Consider the following 23,584-nt stretch of genomic DNA (forward strand, 5'->3'; position numbering starts at 1 on the left):
AGGAACAATGACGGGAGGACTTCAGATTCACGGGAATCTGGTGTCTTTCATCCTTGGCCACGCTAGGGTGTCTAGTAGTGGACACTCTGTGAGCCTGTGAATGATATTTTCAGCAACTATGTCCTCATTGAAATCTAACTCTGGCCTCGAGCCTAGGTCTCATGGAGCGACCAGTAAATACTCGTTCCAAATCAGAATATCAGAATATCCCTGCTCGGTCGCTAGTCATCAGCGCCACTTCTGCCACAAGCAGCGCCACCTGTGTTTGTAGATGGCGTCACATGTCAGAAGCTCCATGCTGAGTCAACGGAGAGTGTGTTACCGTGAAGCAGCGCCCTCACCGATGCCCACTGCACAGTGCACAAGTATCCCTGGAGCTAATTAGATTCGGTTCAAAGGTTAAGCACAGCCGCCAGTTCGGTACCTCAACTCCTTTTACACTGAGAATATCCGCCATCCGTATCGAACCTTGAAATGGAAATTATCATGACAAGGTACAGCCAAACTACGAATGCCTGCGAGCAACTCTCCAACTGTGTAGATCCAAAATATATTCCCAACTATCTTATTTCCTGTTTCATATTAAAAGCAGTGAAGCTAGCATCTATACATCAATACAGTAGCAACAATACAGTGGGTGGCCGGAATGATATAATTGATTTTACTCTCAGCCTGCGCTCGGCTGAGCCTGCAGCCGAATGCAAATGACTTAAGGGGGGGGGGGGGCTTTGCCTCCCCCAGATTGTCACCGACGGCGACACTAAGCATCGCAGCGAGCCGCACGAGGCAACGTTGAAAAGATCTCGCCTATTCGCAGCTGAAAGAATCCTGAAATTGACATTTTGAAACCACGTGCCGGGTCACGGTTCTAGGTCAAATGCCAAAATGGAACATATTCACATTTAGCGAACGCAGTGTCCAAGACATCCACTGGCGGATCCAGAGAAGCGATCTTAGACGTTGCGGGATGAGGGCTACCCATCCCCCCACCCCCACATGTCGTGATTTCTGAAACCAAGCTGCGCTGTGCCTATTAGCTGGCCTCTGAACAGTCACCCCTGCAGCTCTGTCTGTGTGTTCCGTCTGAGCCGTCCCGACTACCGGGACGACACGTGGCGCTCGCGTCTTGGCACCACCCACCGACCTGCACCCGGCGCGGCCGCGGTAGGCAGAGCACCCGCCCAGTGCAGCTTCCAGTGCCGCGCCGCCGTGTGTGCTCTTCGCCGAGTGTGTGTGTGTGCACCTTTGAGCAGTGACCTGAAGCTGGACAGTGTGTGTTCCTGCGCGAGTTTAGAGTGGCACAGCGCGGCGCCAGAGCCGAAAAGTAGAGAAGAGCACTGCTCAGTGATCCTTCCTTACAACCAAGTGTGACGGGCCGTAAGGAAGAGTGGTTATCGCCGTCTGTAACTTTCGTTGGCAGTGACTATTTCAATTGATTTATTTCACTGGCACCAGACAAGCTTGTTTCTGCGAAATGGAATGCAACTAGTAAATTTCTAATTTCGTAATCTCGTCAGCAGCTCGCCATCGTCTCAACAGGTTCAGCTTTAGATCAGGTGAGAAATCTACCGGTGTGTAACCCTGATGAATCAATGTGATGACCCTCATCTGACGTCTAAAGGAGAATCTAACTGGAAAACCAGCAAACGCACCTTTGTAGTTTGCGATTTCATACTGGTTGAATTCCTTTTCCAACTCTGCCCAAGTAAAAAACGTAACACAGAATGAATCAGTCACAGCCAGCCTGTCCTAGCACTAGCACACACTGAACTATAGTATCAACCGTCCTTTTGTCTGTCATAACCCACCACCGCCTGTTATTCGCCCATCAGTCCCCCCCCTCACCCCGCCCCTGCAGTGTGTCACTTGACCCGTCAACCCTCTCCTGGCAGCCCTCCCTCCCGCTCCACCCGTCGCTCCGGTCCGACCAGACCCACCGGTGACCGCCGCTCTGACCGGTCGGCTCGTGCACACTGCACCGTGCACGACCTGCGGCGCACGGTGCATAGAGAGCACGGCCGGTCAGCTGACCCGGCCGTACCGAACTGAGCCACACGCCGGCCAGCACGGCGGGTGGCTGAGGAACCAGCGCCGGGTGGGCTGCCAGCGGCTGGGGCTGCCACTAGCAGACGGACTAGGACGAGATGGCTCCAAAACACCACAGCATCCCGGTCAGACTATGGCGTGAAGCCTAGTCGCAACAGACTTCGCACAGGGTCGGTGGGGTGACGGTAGGTCACGCTCATCGGACATCGCCATCATCATCTGCAGGTACAGTCCACAGCAGAAGTAATGTGAGGTTTCAGTCATGGGTATGTTCTGCTTCTGAAGCTTAGGAACGATTAACCAGACTACAACGAAACTTTGAATGTAGCTTATATGTATCGTCACTCTTGCAGCTGCAACTTTAGCTATTAACATCTTCTTTTCGATCATTCCGCATTAAACAATCGCCAGTCAAAGCCAACCGTTGAGATTGGTAAAACCCTACATTACTTTAGCGGTGGGCTGTACCATTGAACTACAAATACAAGAGGCATGCCTCACATCATCACTAGCTCTCATCTCATCACTTCATTTTAAACGTGAAGCGTTGTAATGAGATGGGAGGGCCAGAGACCTGCCGGCAGGGAACGGCACTGAATGCTAATAAAGCTGTTCCAGTTTTCCTTCTGCTGGTATCTCATTCAGCTGCAGCACGGCCGGTACCGAGGGATGCAGCGGCGGACCTCGCTCAACACGACAGCAGGGTCCACGTGTTCCCTGTCAGGGCCAGGGATCAGGGCATCGAGTTTGCTCACGGACCAGACTACAGTAGAAGAAAGGAAGACTCCGTGGGAATTGGGATAGACGGGAGAGATGGAGAGACAGAGGGGAGGGACGGACGAGCCAGGAGTTGCATTGGTTCAGTGAACCCCACCGAGCGATCAGATATATCGTCACTTGCCCAGGAATGGAGCACATATGGCTGATTACTAAAGGCAGTGTAGTTACCTCTGTTCTCCAGTCTACAGATATCGTATGAACACAGCGCTAACGAGCCTTCTCGTCAGACTGAACACGCCTAACCCTACAAAACGAGCAAACAATACCGAGGCTCCCACCTTTCCGAATCACCGAGTGTGCGCGCGGTGCCAGTGGCCTGCTGAGCTCGCCGACTGGGCCAAACGGTGTCACGCGCCGGCCCCGTTTCCCGGCCGTGCAGCGTCACAGCGCCGCCACCCGACCCGGCCCGCAGCGTCACGCACGGTCGAGCGCAGCGTCACGGATGCGGCACGCTCACGTAACGGCGGCTCTGCAGCACGGCGTCACGCAGTCACGCAGCCATGGTTTTAGTGATGAGTGGCGTCACTCGTGGTATATGCTACCGTTCTGCAACGGAAATGCATCATGGGATGCAGATTGCAGAGTGGCAGTTGGTATGAGCTAAAACAGAGCGATTTGCATTTTGAAGGAAAAATTCCGAGGGCATCGAATGGACACGGTATCCATTCGATACCGTGTGGATCCAGCACGGTAGCCGTGAGGGGCTTATAACAGTATTCCCTCGCGATACTCCTATGACAAAATCTCAGAACGGCGGCCCAAGCGAAGAGAGACTTTAATTTTGAAAGCCTTATCACATACATCGTATCGATACCGCGCATAGCCCTATTGGGTAAATCAACTGATGAGGTGTTCCATCGTTAAGTGTCCTCACCATAAAAAATACCCTGCATAGATTCGCCTATAGGGCGGCGAGGGCGACAATTTCATTGAAACTTTCAGCAAATGGTGTGCAAGGGCGACCGGATGCCTGAAATTCATATCTCGGATTTCCTATATCGGTGACCAGGGGTAAGCATAATTTTGCGAACTCATCATTAAATATAACCGTTACTGGATGTTACGCTTCTTTCGTGCGATTGTCAAGTAAAAACTCTATGCATCGTACCTAATTGCTAAAGTAAATGAAGTGTCCATTGGATTGGACACCTCATTAAAACTAGTATAAAAAAAACTCCACCTACGCGTGAAACCACTAGGTTATACCTTCGTCCTTTGGTCTTCTTTTTAGTATCTGCAGTATTTTAGCATCTGGTTACTAACTACGTAGAAATAAGCTGACACCAAATAATGAACTCTAGCGAGCCGAAGCACCCTCTACATTTCACTGTCGGCAACTTCCGCTGCGATGAGGCAATGGAGACTGCACCATCGTCCCGGAACACAGAGAAGCTCAAATCGCCCCGGTCAGCCCTCTCTCGCCCGTGACTCAGGCGCCCACTGCCGTGCCGTCCCAATTGGGCAACATCCGCAGCAGCCTGTGGGTCGGCAAAATCGCCCCAAGACCCGGACACAAAAACGCAACACCCGGACACAAAGACCCTACAAGAGGGGAGACTGGGTTGCGGTATCGCCCCAAGGGCTTGGACACAGACTTGCCAAGAGGGGAGACTGGTCTGCAGCATTCGCCCGAAGGACACGCACATTGCACAAAGATGATCCACTATGGGAGAATGCTCCTCAGCAGCATCCTAAAAAGACAGACAGACACAAAGACGAACCCAAATGGAGACTGATTCTCAATTATTACTGTGGGTCGGCATACGCAATTATCATTCGCATGCATCATCCAAAAGTCGCACGTGAAGACGCATCACGGCGGTAGGCTGGCTAATGGCCTGCCCATAAGCATGAAAGTGACTTACGTTGTCATACAGCACCAAAGTGCATCAAATAAAGCTAGGATAAAGGATTATATAATGAGCCTCACCGAATTCCATAATTAACTACAAAAGCCGCATCATCCGCAGACAATGCAATAAGCGCTCCGTCGAGTGAAAGTCTCTGGAAGCGTCGGTAGCTCACGGTTCGGTGAGTGGAGCAGCTCTGTGGCCGGTCACGGGTCGCAGGGGGTCCATTCTGCCCTTGTCAACCATGCCGTCGAGGGGTTACCTCACCCCATCCCATCCCGACCCCCCCCCCCCCTGGCCTCCGCCCCGCATTGACGGCGTAAGGCCGGTACGCTTCAGCAGAGTCGCCCGCCCATATGAGCTAGCTGAATTACTGCTTACGCAGCCCGGAACAAAACAGCTACTGTCCTCCACCTGGTCCTGTCACAGCGACTATATGTGTTGATTTTCATTTCTTCAACATCTACATGTCACTTGACCAGCTCACTCGCCAGTTCCGGCCCGATTCACCTTTTGTCTGAGTCAGTGATGAAGGCGTAGGAATGGTGTCACGCATCACTTATTGCAGCCGTAAGGAGCCTGAGGAACACATACGTCTTCATATACGTTCCATGGAACAGATTACAGATGTAACACTGAACACTGGATATGAGCCTCATGCTACAAGGATGAGGTCACTTGAGCAGTATACCAGCCTCCGAAATGGCATCGCATCATTATGCTCGATGCGGAGTGTACGAGGGACGTGAGAGGCACGACTTCGATTGTCATCACAAAACTAAAAAGTATGTTGTAATTGTGTTACGAGAAGGTATGCCTCGCGAAATTTTAGGTTATGACAGACATCAAACGCACCTTCGATTTGCATGTTATCCAAAACGCTCATCGATTTCCTTCAGCTTTCACCCATATGAACCACTGGTCGATTTGCTTGTTTGTCCAGTGTCAACATCAAAATACTCTCATCAGTCATCCAAACAATGTGAAATGTACATCCAAAAGGAATATTCCACTCATATTGAATGGCTGAAACGTTGACCAGTTATTTCAACATTCGATTTCTCTCACTGGATTTCAACCAGGTAAGAGCGAGTGTTTATGTAGTCTCAGAGGCGAATCATTACCGGGCCTCGATGATCCCATCTGCAGCCACGGTGACTGTGAAGAACAGCTCGATAAATTGTGCTTTCACGCAGCGCGTCGTGGCGACAGTCGGACAGTCGTCTCGGGCAGGTGTGCCGGCATATTTTTGCAAGTGAGTCAGTGGATGAGTCAAGTAGGCAAGTAGGTACCTACCTATATATCCTCCACGATAAATGTCATGAGCAGTGCAAAGGTTAATTATAGGTATTGAAGGTTAACTGCGTTAAGCAACCATGCTCTCCCTAGCCATTGGCCAATGAATGAGCATTCGGGACAGATCAAACGCAGCGTCAGCGATTCATCGCCACATGCTGCGGGTAAAGGCCTACGGAGCTTGCGTGTAACTACCGGCGATCCTATAGTCCTTTGCCCTGACGAGTTAGGGTAAGATGGAGCTGCTGTCCCTGCCGATCAGCTGGAGCTCAGGTCAGTGCGAGTACTGTGGTCCGGTGCCGCCGAGCGGGACGGAAGAACTGGACCATCGCAAACCGGTGGATCGGGTCACCACCGGTGTATCCCGCATGGCCCGCGCTGCCAGCCGCTCTCAATCCGAGCCGGAGAGGCCGGCTGGGTCACCGGCTTAGCGCCGCGCTAACTTCCGCCACTCACTGCGTGCCACTCACTGTACCGGCCGGCGGACACCGGAGGAGAGCCACTCACCATCGGTCATCACCGACCGACCATCACCGTCTGCGACAAACACCGCAATACAGCGCCGCTCACCGCTCCGTCCATTGAGGCGGCGAAATCGACACGACGTCGTCGGCCTCTCGGACCCTCCCCTCTCTACGGAAGCTCACCTGAGGGGTGCGTAATACCGAGCACTGACCACCGATGCTACCGCCCCCTCAAGGACGGTGCGGCGACCACCGTCCACCACTGCTGACACCAGCGCTCGGCCAGATTTCACCTGACCCACTTGGTGACGCGCGCGCTGCCGAGCGAGCTGTCGAGCGCCGCGCCGCGGCCGGTCAGCGGCGCTCCGTCGAAAGAGAAACCCGTGAGCGGCCGGCGGTGCGCCGGCGGCCCGCCACCGAAGGTGAAGGTCCGACGTCGGAGACGGCGGTCAGTCGTCGCGCCGAGGCCCGGGCGCACTGTGCTCGTGTGATCACGTGAAGCGAGCGACGAGACACGCACAGACGGACATCCCCAGGAGCAGCGGTCACTGAGGAGCTGCGCACAGGTCGGCGGACACTAGGTGAGGCCGCAGCCGTCGGCGCCGGTCGGGCCGGTGAAATCTCGGACAGGCCGTTGCCCGGGCTGCGCCCACCGCCGCTGCACTGCAGACGCGCTGCATGTGGGATGGGTGGGCGGGAGCCGGGTCATCACAGAGATCATAGGGCTCTCCTTGGAGACACTGTCGATATATTTCCAACACACTGTTGAAAAATGCGAGCTTCACTTTTATAGCAATGAGCATACTACACGATCAATGATACAATGATCGGCATACTACCCAAGTGACTGCACATGTGTATTTTTTTTTTTTGCAAGTTGACTTCCCCTTGCATCACACTTTGGTAGCAAATAGTTGTGCATACTATGGCAATCGGGGATCAACCCTTTTGCATGCCGATGAAGTTCATAGAGACCACCACCGGTTTCTCCCATGCCCTAAAGCAAGTCAGCTGATATATGACGTCACTAGAGATCATCCCACCTGCCCGTTTCGCGTTGGCTTGTCCGCTCGTCCAAACGTGGAGCACGTACTCAAAGGAACGTTAGCTCTTGTTGCCGAATAGTTTGCCAGGTCGTCGACATGATAGCAAAAAACACAGCTTGATAGAAAATCTTGAGACGACTGACGAGGTGTGTTGGCATTACGGACATCCCAACTCAAGATGGGGACGAAAGTCCGACTGTTGAGATCCGAAAGCGCGGCTCAATATTTAACGTGCATGGCCATCGGTCAGGTCATGACATGCCCGGTGTTACAACAAAACATCACCATCATTGCGGCAACAGTGGAACTCTGGTTTGGGGGTTAGTTTTTAGTGACCCCCATGACGTCATAGATATTATCAGAGGTCAGTGATTGCCTCAGAGGTAACACAAAGGGCACATACAGTGGCGAAACAGTGTTCACTGGCTGCACTGTTCGTCCCGCTCTGAAGGGTAGCGGGGCTGCTTTACACAGGGTGCAACTGCAATCCAGAGACTGTCGTTACACTGCAGGTTCTGTTTAATGTATTCTGCTTCTCCTGCTGCCAACTGCCGCCGAAATCGGGGCCTAATACAGTGACGTCAGCATCGCACGGGTCAGCAGTGCAACAGCCAACAACCTTCGTTTACCTGCGGCTGGTGCACTGTGCAGCGTGAATACCATCGCTATGGGTTCTTTTTATCCCGAAATATCACACTTTTGTCACGCATTTCTTCTCATTTGGTCACGAAACGAAATGTGGATTGTACCACTTGTCAGGATGACTGATAGGTATGAGGCAAGCGTCGCGACCCGACGAACATTGTAGCAGAAAGTTGTGCTAAAAGGTGACAACGGTTATTGACCAAATGCGACCGAATTTCATGACTTTCAACGAGCAAAGTCGATAAAGGACCTAATGTTTGCCCTTTTAGCCGCGTCGATGAGCCCCTTAGCCCTTCATGTGCGTTTGTTTGATCTATTACAGAAAGTTTGCAAAATCAGCAGCGCACCAGCGTATGCTGTTTCTAAGCTGTCATCATGATTCAGTGGAGCGGTTGAAAGAAGCTGCGCGCTGCCGGGTCCTTATGTAAATTGCAAATGATGTTACGTCTAGATGCAGAATCAATCACAAAAAGACATGGAATAGGTAATGTAACTTGACCAGCGCGTTAACTATCAATCCGGGAACAAATTATAGGCAGCCTTACGTTCCTGTAAACAAACATCCCCGGTGACAGAGCGACATCATAGGAAACCGAAGAGCGGCGAAATCCGAGAACTGAACAGACGAGTGCTCGATGCTCAGCATCACTGGCACTGCTCCTGTCGGCAGTCGATAGTCAGGATCGCTTGATGGAATACCAACCGGGCGGCATATGAATTGCATGATGGTAGGCCACTGCAATGATGGACAAGAAACTGGGTGGTTCAGTTTCGGTGATGAGTTCTTCACTTCTTCATCTCCATTTGCGCTAATGTGAGATGAAGTATATGCATTTTGCGGCCATAAGCCACGTGACTAAGAAAGGAGAGCCGCGGGCCTGTTCGAGATCGAGATCAACCACTGCATCGTTCAATGGCTGAAGAGTCTGAGACACCAGAATCTCACAGATCCAAATCGCATCCCCGCCTCCACCCCATGTGGATCGCATCCATCAACATCCCATCAGCTTCAGCGATCGCCTTCACCAGGTTCACGTGACACCGAGCTTGCCTTCAACAAGCCCATATCACCCCGGTTATTCTATGCCTGGCTCACCTCACTCCCTCCCCTCTGCCGGCTGCACCTCCGTCGCGTTGGTCCCCCACGTGATCGCCAGCGGCGCTGACAGGAAGGCCCGGTGACTGTCACGAGTCGGCCAGTCGCGCGCTGCGGCCCCAACTCCTGCTGCGGGGCAGAGAAATCGCGTCCGCTCCTACCGCTCCCCGGCACCGGCCAGCCTGGCGGTGCCGCAGGCTCTGACGCAACGGGACGGCGACGGGGCCCGGAGAAATCCAGCGAGTCGCGCACCGTGCCGCTGAGGAGTCTGTCACTGCAGCAATGTTTGATAGCCCTGGGGGTGATGGTCAGATGGTCACTGAACAGTTGCATGGGCTGGGAGTCCAGGTCAGACAGGAAAGGTTGTGGAGGATGCTCCAGGTGGGTTCAGCTCTATTGACAGAAGAGAGAAGCTGGCAAAAGAAACAGGAGGTGTGCTTGGTATTGTCATGCGCTGGGCCTTGGTGTCAAGGGGCAATTGATCTATTGGTGTCGAGGACGCGTGACGGTGAATCCGTACAACACGGGACACAGCGTCTACGCTGAACATGTGACAGAGTCCGTTGCACATAAGACGTTGCATTCCATTGAAAAAGTGGCACTTGCACAGGATGACTTGCATCGCGAATAGGGGTACGAAACCTGCATCGGAAGAAGTGCTAAGTGTGAAAAGGTGTGAGGTGATGGTATAAAGCATCACTATCGCAAAGTCAAGCGCCCGTTCCTCCGGCTGCGACTTCCTGTGTTCCTTTGTGATGTGTTCACCACGCCCAGTTCCGCGCCGACCCGCCAGCGCCGACATCGCCCATGTTTTGCTGTGTGCCCCCGGTGGGCTGGCCTGGTGCCGCCTCTCATTGTATGGACGGCTGGTCAGGACTCACTTTCGCCGTTGAATGGAGGCTTATTTGAGTGGAACGTACGACTAGAAAGCATATAATTCGCACATTTAAATTACCAGGCATGCAAGCACCAAATACCGCAGGATTGAGGCGCAGGGCTTTTGGTGGTTACCGTTGCCTGGCATGCTCATTTCACGATTATTGTAAGGCTACTGCTGGTTGCATGTAAGATACATGGTTCGTGAGTCAGGGTAGGTATATGATGTTGCACTTCCATGATGCATGATATATATCCTCAGGGATGTACCCACTCACAGCCGATTCATACTAACTTGATCTCCTTTGTCCGGGATAGTGATTACACCGTCCAGGCACCGGCGGACTGGGCAGGGGACCCCAAAAGCATCGGCCCCTCGGGGTGACCTCTTGAGATGCTGGGTGACCTGCCCCTGGCCCCAGCTGAACAATCCCATTTCATCAGGAAATGCTTTGTCATAGCGAGGCATCATTCGGTGATCGATTCAGCCAGATGCTATTATGTCGATGTCTTCGCCTTTATAAAAATGCTAAAATTCGTTGCCTATATGTCCATTGACCAAGTCACGAGACAAGTGAGACACATACGTGGGCACAACCCATGCCAGGCAGCCAGGCTCATTGTTTATCTCAATGTCCTCTCTGGACTCTGAAGTGATCATCCAATTATTCGGATTGGTGTAAGGTGGGATCAAGCTGCGATCAACGGATATGTAACTGCTGGATTAGGGAAACTTGCATTACAACAAGAGATGCGAGGAACGGCCGGTGCCCTGCGGACTGATTCATCGGGTTGATTTTTGTGTCAGAGGTAACAAATATGCACTGTTTAAAGCATACTAAAACTTACCGCCTCGCAAGCAAAATCGCTCATGGATCTTCTGGGACAGCGTTCACACCAAAATCGAGCCAACGCAATGTGAGGGCAGCGTGAAACACAGAATGGCGTCTGGAGACCATTCGCCTTCCATCTGATCATCAACGACCGCGTCTCTAATGAGCTGTGGGAAGCGAAAGTGGCCGGTGTCGTCACCTCCCGGCCGGCAGGAAGAGGCCGCTATTGGTCAGTCCCGGAAAAGGCCGGTCAGCTCGGGACAGTCTGACCAGTACCGCACGGGGGACAGGGTGCTCCGAAGGTCAGCACGCGTGCGCGCGCCGCAAACGAAAGTGAAACTGCGCGCACAAAAAGTCGGCGGCGGCACTGCCAGCGGCGTCCCTGTGCGTGGGTACGAGGTCAGCACTGCTGGGACGAACCTCTGACACGCGCCACTTTCCCTCGTAATGACACCCCGTGTTTGTTTGTTTGTTTGTTTTGTTGGGTTAGGCCCTTTCGGTCGAGAAGACCATTGCAGAGCCGGAAGGATGATAGGAATTAGGGGGAGACATTGGTCTGGGCAGGCATCCTAGTGAGTCGCCGGGGCTGAGCCCGTCCGAAGACAGGCCACCCAGCCCCAAGGCACTCACTGCACCCGGCTACGGGGTGCGCTCCCTCGGGAGCAGCGGTGCCGCTCCAAGGGAGCAGCCCGCATGAGATAAAGTTGCCTGTCCAGCCCGGAGGGGGGTTGCGGCGTGGAGGAGAAGGATTTCAGTATCCTGAGGATAGAAGCACGGATAGGGTGACACCCCGTGACACCGCGGCCCGGGCAGAGGCAATGGTCGGGGAGACGAGACACCCATCTGAGCTCCGTGTGGAGATAGATGGGTGGGTGAGTATTGCCAATGACTTACGGGATGGCAGACAACTGCTATGCTTGTATTGGTGTCGAGGAACGGGATATTTGCTACAATGGCTAGTAAAAAAACAGATTTATCCATGATGATTAATTAATCAAATTCAACCGTGATGTTTTTTATCATTCAGAAATCGTTCGTGTGGACACAAAAGGCTTGCTTCCGGTTTCGATCACATCACATCCAGTTTCGATCACATCACATCACAAATATCACGCATTCGTATTTTTTACAAGTTACGTCAGACACACCCCTTTGCGTGAGTGAGCGCATGCCGCGAGCGGGCCGCGCGCGCTGCTTCCTCGCGCACGAACGGGCGCGCGTGTCACCCCAATCATATTTGGAAAGTGCCCGCTCGCTTCCGGTAACCTTTCATCCCGCGTTGCCAGTTGAGTGCGTCTACCCTGAGCGGAGTGGGGTAGCACGCGGCCGCCCGTCACTGGCACCGTCGTGAGCCCAGACGGCGTGACGCCAGCAGCAGCGACGGCCCGTCTCGTCCCGCCGCCCTCCGCTGACCGAGTGCGTCCCGTTACCATGGTAACCAGCCCATCCGGCGGCTCCGGGTCAGCCCAGATAATCACGGGTCACATGAACAAATGAGGGAATTGGTCAACTGTCTGGCCAGCATGTTATTTAGGTACAAAAAACACACACAAAGCGCATCCATCACTCCCGTGCTTCTGGCATTTTTTCAGTTGAAAGGCATCCTCTGTAAATGGTATTTTAGCATGTCATGTATGCAATGAGCGTGGGGGTAATTGACAAGGCCCGATGGATTTCCTGGTATGTTGCATTTACAAACAGTGGAAAGTAACCACCAGTTCAGATATACACATCAGGACCGCTCACCGGGCCCGTTTGTTGGTTGGCGGGATGGGCCAATGCTGATTTATACGGCAAGACCCGTGACCGGCAGTGTGCTCCCACTGCAGGGTTGTATACCAATCAAGTCGATTGAATTGATTGATTTGTTTCAACGCGTATTTTGAGTTGATTGGATTGAGTCGATTGACTTTTCGAGATGACTGGTTGACTGACTCGTTTGGCTTTAGCGACTGGTTGACTGATTTGATTCCCGAAAATTAGAGTGACTCGTATGATTGAGTCGATTGAATGGAAAGTTCAAATAAGTTTTAGTTGACGAAAAATAATGACACCAATTGATGACATCTAAGATCACAAAACTACACTGAAAACTGCTTGTCATCACAACTGCAATATGGGGTAGAAGGCCAAATAAAGAACAGGGCCTAAACATGAACAGCCAACTTTGACTTTCAACTGCAATAACTGCTCCAATCCTGGTGATAGAACCTGGCGATGCACCTACCTACCTTTCTGCACTCAGCAGGAAACGTTTTTTTTTTTTAATCCAGATGATCAAGTGCAAGGCCCTATATACTAATAAAGTGTGATTAATTAATAATTCACACCTCCACATCTCCTCAGAAACAACCCACTGAACTCTATAAATATCTGAAACCCCTACAAAAATAACTGAAACAAAAGCGCCGTTTTCGTCTCGCTAATTACGTTTACGGGCCTAATTAATAGCTAATTTGCTGCATTGTTTAATTTGCAGCAGAACGTTTGTTGATCCTTTTCTCCTGAGAGCCTAAGCATAACATATTTAATGTATTTCATTTTCCTTAAAATATTTTACCGAATATTATTAATAGTGGTTTTATTTCAAATGATATCATAATCAAAACGAAATTGGTGTTGTACAACCGATTTATTTTATGATGAGCTACCATACTACATGATAATCAATGACGTCATCTTACCAAAAAAATCAAAAGAGGTAGAATAAGGATTTATAAAAGCTTAGCATACTTATTGGCAAAAAACGCAGTCTCACCGTCCCGTTTTCGCGTTTTAATTTTCCTTCACTATGATCTTGCAATTTATCAACTTTACTTCATAAATGTACCAGATTCATCACAGGCTATATTAATAAGGAAAGGAAGGAATGATTGACCTACCTCACAGGTACCTTCACAGGTCACTACCTTCGTTAGTACTGTTGGTAGCCAGTGGACACATCTAGGCAGGTAAGCCTATAGGTACCTACCTGCTTTCCTGCTGTCTTCATAAAGCATACCTAATGAAGTTGTCAAATTTGTAGCACATTTTCAACACTTTCATATGGTGTCAGTGTGGCATGAAACCTAGCTAGGTTCATTATGTTCAGGATTCATTTCAGAAGAGCTCCGCATAACTCACATAAGAGACAGACAGGGGCTTTACATGAGGTAGATGGCCTGATGACTTAGCTGGAATATGGCCAAAATTAAATTGACAACTTTTAGGTGAAAGGTGGTGATTTGGGTTAAGGGGCGAGTCAACTACTGGGTTATTTTGCACCCATTAAATGAAACTTCTACTCCAATTCTACCCATTGAACCTCAATATCATGATCCACCTGTCCATCACTAGGTATCCTTCCTTATGACATAGAAACTTTGAATGGCATGGTAATTTTTAATTTTAAATGACAATATTTTTATGTTTCTTCTGTAGGTAGGTCGCTAGGTAGGTAGGTACACTAGACTGCTATGGACACTTTTCCAAGTTGGTGGGGCAAAAAACCTAATGTATATCTTGGTTTGAGTCGTTTGATTGAGTTGATTGATTCCTTTCATTGGCGCGTTTGAGTCGATTGAATCAATTCCCGACAACTGCTCTGACTTGATTGATTTGATTGGTTTCCCAAATTTGTCGTGATTGAATTGATTGCTATTGATTGAGTCGTATACAACCCTGGCTCCCAGTGCAGCAATCGTTACTCAACAAACCCCAACAATACTCATCCTCGTTAAAAGTCTGGCTATTAGCACTGTCGGTCTTTCAAAACAACTTTTTTAATAAGTGTACCAGAATAACCACGTAAGCATAATCATGCAGCTGCATAAAGGATGAGCATTTGACATGCATGCTCCTGCTTATTTGTAAAGATAAAAGGACACAAATAAGCAAAAGAGCATTCACCCGACCACATTCGCACATCTCTACATAAGCACCACGGAAAGAATGCTAACTTTTCAGCATAGTAACAGATCTTCCAAACAGTATCGTTAGGAATATGAGCCTTCCAAGATCAGGCAAAAGGAGTCAAGGAGATCCAACACTGTCGGGTCTGAGTTCCCTGTCTGAATGCAGCTACCAGCGCCAGTTATCGGCCCCTCTTGCCGTCTCTGCACCTAATCTGTATCAGCCTTCCTCGCGACATCGCGGAGTGCTCTCCGTGGCGGCCGCGCCGGCACGGTGTTGCGGCCAAGTCTCCGCCGCAGTCTCCGGCAGCCCAGCGCACGGACGGACATCCTGCCCCACAGCCACCGACACGGCTGACCTGTTGACACGGTCACCCGCCCCGGCCGTGACCGACGCGCCGGCCGCCCCACCGTCCACCCCCGGCGCACAATAGCCCTCCAGGGAAGGTCAGCAGCGTCCTATTCTCCCCGGTAATCTATCTGGATATCGCCCTCATCAGCCGCCCCCGTCGCCCCCGTTCGTCGCGGTCGGTGTCAAGGTGGGACGAAACAAAGGTGCTCCGATGCAGGCCGGTGGCCGACCATGACGTCACGGGGTGGCAGCAGACGCCCAGAGACGGGTGGCTCCTTTCAGCACCGGCGTCACGGGCCGCTGCCGCCGATGGACGCGCCGCGCCGTTGCGAAAACGGACGTCGGGCCGCGGAGGTCGGCAGCGCGCGGTCGCAGAGGGCCGAACGGTGTCAGACGCGCTTCGTCCGGCGGTGAGGGTGGGGTGACGCACAGCGGTCGCGGCGGCTCGTGGCGGTGTGCTGACAGTGCTGGTGCAATAGTAAGGCGTGTGAGAGGGACTTTAGGCTGCCAGACGCCTCTGGAGGGACCGGAGAAGAGGGACGGTCACTGCGCGGTTGAGGTTCTGAAGAAGCGACGCACCACGTGGGAATTGAACAGCCGCGTAGCTCCGATAGAGAAGCGGTCCGGGACTGAGTGCGACACAGAAAGACCAGGTACGGACAGGAACAGTGATTGGATAGTAGGTTCTGCTATATCAAATCAGTCCTGGTTACCCGGTACTCAGTCAAGAGCAATTTCTTCAAGAGCGTTGGAATCCGACAGCAATGTGTTTATCTGCCATCGTTTTTTTTTTTTTTTTTTTTTGCATGTACATATAACATCATGCTCGTCATGTTCATGTCTCTTCCAGCTTATCAACAAGAAGCTTCCTGCAACAAAAACTATAATAAAATACCTATAAAAGATTACACTCAAACATTATCCCTTACATTTCTTCTCCCGTCGAACTTATCTGGGTTTAGACGGTTGGAGGGTTTAGACGGTTGGAAACCACATTGTTGGAACCTGTCAATCTTTTCCCTTGAATTATTGGACTTTTTTCATTTGATTCAACAACGTGCTGATTTTAGGAAGATATAATGTTTTTTTGTATATCCATGCACCCCCTTGTCGTACACCGACTTGTTTGACCTCTACAACACGTCAGTCCGTTGATCAGCGTCTGGTGCGCCATGCGGCTGACACCACTCCCCGCCCTGTCCGTATTTACCGTGTGTCCCCACTGCCACTGACCCCGTCTGACCGTGCTCTCTGTTGCAGAGGTCGGGGCGCGATGAGGTTGGTGCGCCGGATAGCGGCGGCGGTGCTGCTGACCACGCTGCTGGCGGCCGTGACCCAGGCTGACCTCGGTGACCTCAATGACCGGCTCGAGGCCGTCATGAAGAAGCAGCGTCAGATCGAGGACGTGGTTAGCCGGAGTCGAGCCGTCGGCCGCGGCATCAACTTCTACGACGTCGCCAGGACAGTGGCCGGTGAGTGGCGGAGGCGGGAAAATGGGCGACAGGGCGATACAGTGATAGAGCCGAGACTGGCTTCGTATCATGATTTAACCATAAAAGACGATTGATTCAACCAGCATTCCTCTACACTAGAGAGATTGATTGGTTTACGAAGTTCCCTGTGTCCCGAATCGATATGTAACGCATTTTTATCACCAGGTGTAAAAGCTTTGCATATTACCTACCCTCGGTTTGGTGCTGTTTACTCTTGATGAATACTCATTGACTTTGAAGGCAGATAATAATAATAGGCGCGGGAACCGTGGGGAGGGGGGCAGTGGGGGCAGCTCCCCCCCCCCCCAACTCTGGCGGTGGGGGGGGGGGGGCGGTGCCCCCACAACTTTGAGACGGAATGCTGCACTTTATTACAAATGTTTTCTTTTTGTTGAAGAAGCCAAGGGATGAAAAATAAGTGGCCTAAAACCGGTGAGAAAACTAGATTTGGGGGAACCCTAGATTGATCTCTATTATGGTGTGCTCCCCCCCCCCTCCCAGTCTGAAAGTAGTTTCCGCGACCCTGCTAACCATACATATGTACATGCATCTGTGCGTGCGCACGAGCAGATTCTGTAAATGGTAATGACCCCCGGCTCCAGACTGGCTTTAGGCTGGCGGAGCAAAAAAAAATGTCATAGCCGAACCTCTGAACCACATTCAAACAAATATGTAAGCTATAGGATACACTGGGTGTTACACGTCTGCCTGATAAAACTGAATGATCCACGTAGTACTATCAGCGCAGATAAATATACTAGGCGACACTTTGCATCGCTGTACAAAGCGAACAATGGATGTCGTTTGAACGAGGCAGATGACCTCCAGCATTGTAACGCTGACAATGAGATGTAAAAGACGCACCGTGTAGTAGAATGCGTGAGTGGACATCTAGGCCAATGTCGCGACAGACGCTTGATAGCTGCAAAGTTCCAACCGTATCGTGCAGCCTATAACGTGACTCAGTAGTCAGTGTAAGTTAAATGAAATACACATTTATTTCTATGTGTAAATGTTTATACGTCATTGGGCCTGCAGTGCATAATTATTTCCATCTCGCACTCCTCTGAGATGCAATTCTTGGTAACCCGCTTGGAAAACATATTCTGAACTTACCTCGGAGAGATAAAGGGGCATTCCACGTCAAATCGAACAAAAATCGGCTGTTTTGCACCTTACCATCAGCGATTTCATTATAAATTTGTGAGCGAGTTCCTGTGTGGCCCCGGACATTACATTGATGTTTTTTTGCACATTCTGACCACAGGTCTTCTAAATATAGGGCATCAAATTTTTACAAAATGTTGCATCTTTATATTTTTGAACGACCATAACTTTGGTTGTACTTGTTTGATTTGAATGAAATAAACCTTACTGTTTAGGTAATTTCTTAAGTATTTGTTTAGAATTGCACCTACTTAAATATATGAACTTGAAATTTGCTTAACTCTGTTCTTAAGCACAAATATTGAAATAGCAAAAAACACGTCACCTTCGATTTGGCTCATTTTCATATATTTTATTGCCTACCATATTCTTAACAACCTGTGAAAAAAAATTAGAGTGGGCCATTCATAAGTTTTGAAGAAAATTGGACATATACAAACGTATGTTAGCATGCGCAGTGGAGGGGGAAGAGCGAATTTCGCCCACCCCTCCTGTTTTTCGCCAATATCTCATAAGATTAATGCGAAATTAATTATGGCTACCTGTCAAGAATTGAATTGGACATCTCATCGTGCAAGCAATAAGAAAATCGGTTCACAACTGTTCTAGTAATAGCGGTGTAAAGTGAACATCCTGTCGCCGCAGCGACGCGGCGACTCTGCAGCCGGCGCCGACCGCTACGCGCCGCCTGAATTGTAGACTGTGCCGGGACGGAACGGAACGGTTCCGTCTTTACATCGCGCTCCCTACCGCTGATTACGTTCGATTCGCGTCAAATTTTGTGAGAAGACTAAGAAATGTACAGGCAATCTTATGGTGAAAGAATTTTGAAAATCGGTTGGTAAACAATTGAAATATGAACGTGTAAACACAAAATTGTGATTGCTGCGTTTCCCGCATCGGCCGAGCCCGCCTCAGCCGGCGACATGTTACTCTTAGCAGGCCTCTAACTGCCATATTTATTATTGGATTAACTAGAAATTCCCCATACATACTAAAAAATGTATGTTCTTTCGTATAGTGAAGATCAAAAGACGTGAAGATATCGTTGCGTGATAATGTTTTCTTTGAATTTACTTCATGATGCATTTCCACACGGCTCAAAATTCACCGCAAAATACCGTTTGCCTGAGACACTTTTACTATGGAACGTGAATGCTTGACTACGATGACTATGCATTTCCATTCTCGCAGAGTTTGGGATATCACTAATCAGCAATCATTCATTTCAGAAAGTGTACACAAGCAAGCATGTCTTGACTCTGTCTTTCAAGGTCACGCGCGGTTGCGTGATGTTGATGCATGAAAACGGCGCTTGCCGCGAAAGTTATGAATGGCCCACTCCAATTTTTTCACAGATGGTTAGGAACATTGTGACGGACATAATATGTAAAAATTACCCAAATCAAAGGAGACGTGTTTTTTTGCTATTTAAATTTTTCTGTTTTAGTTCAAGGTCAAATGCATTTCAAGGTCACTTCAATTTAATTTTGTAATTAAAAATCAAAGCCTTATCAATTGCCTATAAGACCCTGTTCATATCATTTTGATACCAGAAAAGGAACCAGAGTTATAGCCATTTAAAAAATTGATGTGTGGCATTTTTCGCTATATTCGATGACCTATATCTCAGCGATACGTTATCAAATTTCGAAAATATTATACGCAACTCAGTTTTGAACCATGCCCAGTCTGCCTACAAATTTTCAGAAAAATCGAAGGGGATGACGGATTTCGGTGTTTGATTTGACGTGGAATGCCCCTTAAAGAACCATCTATGCCTAATAAAATACATAGGAGAGCTGGCAGACTGCTAATTAGCAGGGTGACGCGGTCAGTTTCACACTGAGTTCATAGTTACCTTTATAGAGCGTGAACAAAACCTGCGGTAGCCTACGCCGTGAATATTCACACCCGAGCCGTGCCGACTGGGCAGACGCACTAGCAATGCTGGTCGCTGCTGCCGATCGAGGAAAAGGTAAACAACAAACATTTTCCAATGGTCCTACGCGCTAGCAAAAACGGTGCAAAAGTGATTCGGGGCTATATTCTCACGAAAACAGCGTCTTTGGGTGAGGTGACAGCCCGATGAGGTATAACACGCGACAAGCGAACAACATGACATGGCGGCGGCGGGGAGGCGGACGGCAACACGTGTGTCGCCAGACAGACCAGGCAGAAATGGGACACAACGTTATCGCGGGCGCGCGTCCCCTAGCCTAAGTCACGTGACCGCGACGGACGTCTTGGCTGCGCAGCGGCCGCGCGCTGGTTCATTGCCCCTAGAGGGCCAAACAGAGAAGTCATGGTACCACAAAATTTTTCGCTCGTATACGATTGGAAAAAGCTCCTAGCTGCGCTAAACGCCGATTATCAATGAAGATGGCAAAACATCTTGAAATGTTTCCTTATCTCCAACGGGCTAGCAAATTCAAGATTATGCTTGCAGCGCGCCTACTGATTATTGAGTTTATGTATTTCACTCGATTGAGTATTTTCTCACGGGTGTATCTCCATGATACCAGACCACCGGCTCTAAGAGTAGGTATATGTGCGCGAATTTCCTGGTCTTTGGTTAGTACATGTTAGTACCTACCGGCCGATCGGGAATAGTTATCACCGACAGACGTCCAGCCTAATTAAAAAACTGTCTCACAATGGCACAATCACGCATATTACTCAGTTTATTTCTGTTGGCCCCGCGCTGCGGAGGACTGTAGGTCAGATACCCCGCAGTGACTCAACGGCCACCTCGTGGGCCCGCGTGGCCCAGTTTTTGAGGGGATTGAAGCGGATCGGAAATGCTCAACAATGGCCGCGGGCCCCGAGGAGAAATTGGTCGCCACGGATCACCCAATCTCACATTTGAGCCGGAAAATGTTCAATTTTGGGGTAAGAAGCAAAAGACATCACCAGATGGCAATAAAGAAGGAAATGATGATCCGTTTATAAAGTATTATAACGCCAACCTAGTTCTGTCTCCAAAGGGGTTCGCTTTTTGTTACCGGCGTAAGCCACGGGTGAGAGCGTTCAAACACAAGGGAGTTTCTCTACGCTGTCCGAGTCCTCCTAATGAGGAAAGATTCCACGGATAAACGACAGCCGGCACGCGTCCAACCAGGGAGAAACCTTGCCACTTAAGTTTCCGTGGACAAAGTTTGACATAAAACTGACATTATTCAGCAGTTTTAGAACAGCAGAGATTCTGAGCTTAGGTCCTTTGTAGCAAATCTAGTTTTCTTCTGAAGAAAAGGTGATGCCGGACACAATAACTGATTGTTTTCCAAAGTCACTTATTACGGTTTTTATTGTGGTTATCTATACTTGCAAACATTCTGCAAGTCTGCAGCATAGGTATCTTATAGGAGTAGGTATTTCAATTGCATGCTTAGCACCAAGACGAGCATGTAAGATGAGACTTGTTACTTGTAAAACATGTATCGTCCCTGCAGAGCCTGTGACAATAAGTGAGATATCGGCTGGCACCCGTGTGACAGTCCATGACGGGACGAGCCGTCACGCCGCCGAGTAACGTAACGGGAAGGCGGCGGCGGCACTTAAGCAGCCATGTAGTTATATAAATAGCTTCAGCGTGCCGGATGCTAAATATAGTCTGTTTCCGGTGCAGCCCGCAGACTGCCGAGGGAGGCCGGGTCCGCAGGCAAAGGAGAATAAGGCGGTCTTCAACCGCGGCAGGTCGTTGTAAGGCGACACTCCCTAAAGGGACACCAATCCAACTCAGAGGGCATATAGCTCCCTACCCCTCGTTTTTTATGCGTTTCTTGTAATAGGGCTATTGCTTTCTGCTATTATGTGCGGTACAGTGTTGATCTGCCTACCTAAACGTATACGGCCTTCTGTGTTCACTTAATATCGAAACTGATTTTTTCCTTGGTGGGATAACGGACAATGTTTTCGGATCCCAATTTGAGCTCGCGCTCTTTTCAATCTTTTCAACCCTGACCTTGACCCTGACCTATGCTTGACTGACCCCTACATGGAGCTGACACTCTTGTAGGCCTTATATGATGGAGTGTGCACCATTTTGACAGAGTTTATGACGAGAGGCGCCCATTGCGAAGTCCTGAAGTCCATGCTACTGAAAGCCCGATTTCAGGTGTTTGACCTGACCTTGACCCAACCTGTGACCTCAAAATTCAACTTTACAGTACTCATCTGAAGCGTCTCGTCGCGTTCTTTCGTTTGCCGCCTCGTGCGTTTCGCTGCGCCTATTGGTTCTCGAGTTATCGGCTGGGGGCGTTTAACGCCCCCCCCCCCCCAGCAAACGGTGGGTGGCGAAATACCCCAGCAACTGCCGGGATATACATGTACATGTACGGGGACCCGCAGTTGCTACTGTACACGAACCCAAAGTCTAACCGTCTGTCCTGTCCAGTAACAACCGATAACATTGATATCGACTGCTGGTCCCTGTACAAGAGCAGCTGAGGTTTCCTGTGAGTACCCTCTGACAGCTTATCGTTGTTCCCTGTGAGGGTGCTGGGACAATTTACTCAGGGTCGCTGTACAGTAGCAACTGCGGGTCCCTGTACCTACATGTATAAGCATTGCTTTTATAGATCAGCTCGCAATGTTGGGTTATTTCGGATGCGGAAAAGAAGTGTTTAAATCCATCTAACAACGTTTTGAGCCTCTGAGCCATCAGGCCTCACATGCACATTGCACACAGCAGTATGTATACCGATGACTCAGCAATCGCCCGATGATAAACGAAAATATTTACTGCGGGAATTATTCGAGTAGCAAACCCTTCTGTGCGTTGCCTAAACGATAGTAGGTTTAACACTGTTGCGAAAGTATGAGAATAAATTAATGTTCTATGAGTGAGTGTATGCATGTTTGCTAATTATATCTTTAGATTGTTTCAAATCGGCTTGTGTGCGCCTACCTACATCTGAATTACTAAGTACATTTACCGATGCTAGGGCGCCCTTACATGTGCACTGTGCAGTCTTTGCCTTCTTTAGCAACACCTCATTCAGCTCTTCCAATGCAATTTACTGAGCTGAGCAACGAGCACTGGCATTTTTGGTCATTTTATACGCCATGACACATCTTCGCTCGCCCTGTGATTGCTCACACAACTTTGTGAAATGTGCATGACTGTGGCAATGTATGTACCAAATTCATTTTGACATGAGCATATCACTTCCACGTCTTTAATTGGTTAAATTGGCCGGATTACTATGGACATTTCTCGCAGCGACATTTCTCGCACCTTTGATAACGACAGCGTCAAATTGTGGGCGTTAAAATTGTTCAAACACTTCTCAAGAGTCAGAGAAATTCCGAGCGAAACACTCATGTCAATCTGAATTTGAATATGAGGCCACCACTTCACATTCTGTGCACCCGTCGCCCCGCTGCCATGTCTTGCCGCGCCTGTCCGCCCTCTACCCGCCCGCCACCTGTCGGCGCAGGGCCCAACTACACCCAGCTGATGCTGGAGACCATCGAGGACGTGAACGCGCTGGACGAGCTGGAGCTGATGCGTCTGATCAAGCTGCACCAGGTGCTGACGCCGCCCCGGGACCAGCTCATCATCCAGCCGGAGCACGCGTGGAACACGGCCGAGCCCGAGTACAGTCCGGCCCAGATGAGGGGCATCTTCGACTTCCTAACGCCGCCGCCGCTCGGTCAGTCACAGTCAGTCAGTCAGTCAGTCAGTCAGTCAACCATTCAGTCAGTCATTCAGTCATTCAGTCAATCAGTCACAATCACATTCAGTC

At 50.0% G+C, this 23,584-nt stretch overlaps 1 protein-coding gene across 6 annotated transcripts in view; it reads left to right on the top strand.

The window, feature by feature from the left end:
* The first annotated feature begins 1,079 nt into the window (after positions 1-1,079).
* Positions 1,080-23,584, top strand: part of LOC122372852 (serine proteinase stubble-like) — a 45,116-nt gene continuing 22,611 nt past the window's right edge. The window contains exons 1-3 of one of the 6 annotated variants that reach the window (XM_043350498.1): positions 1,080-1,556; positions 16,435-16,646; positions 23,276-23,491. In XM_043350498.1, coding sequence (XP_043206433.1) covers positions 16,448-16,646; positions 23,276-23,491 — 415 coding nt within the window. In that variant the 5' untranslated portion in view covers positions 1,080-1,556; positions 16,435-16,447. Of the gene's footprint in view, positions 1,557-6,497; positions 7,018-14,939; positions 15,828-16,434; positions 16,647-23,275; positions 23,492-23,584 lie in introns of those variants that run through there. The other 5 variants (XM_043350495.1, XM_043350497.1, XM_043350494.1 and 2 more) reach the window with 5 other exon arrangements.

Source organism: Amphibalanus amphitrite, unplaced genomic scaffold, assembly GCF_019059575.1.
Source record: "Amphibalanus amphitrite isolate SeventyFive unplaced genomic scaffold, NRLGWU_Aamphi_draft 001408F_arrow, whole genome shotgun sequence".
Classification (NCBI taxonomy): domain Eukaryota; kingdom Metazoa; phylum Arthropoda; class Thecostraca; order Balanomorpha; family Balanidae; genus Amphibalanus; species Amphibalanus amphitrite.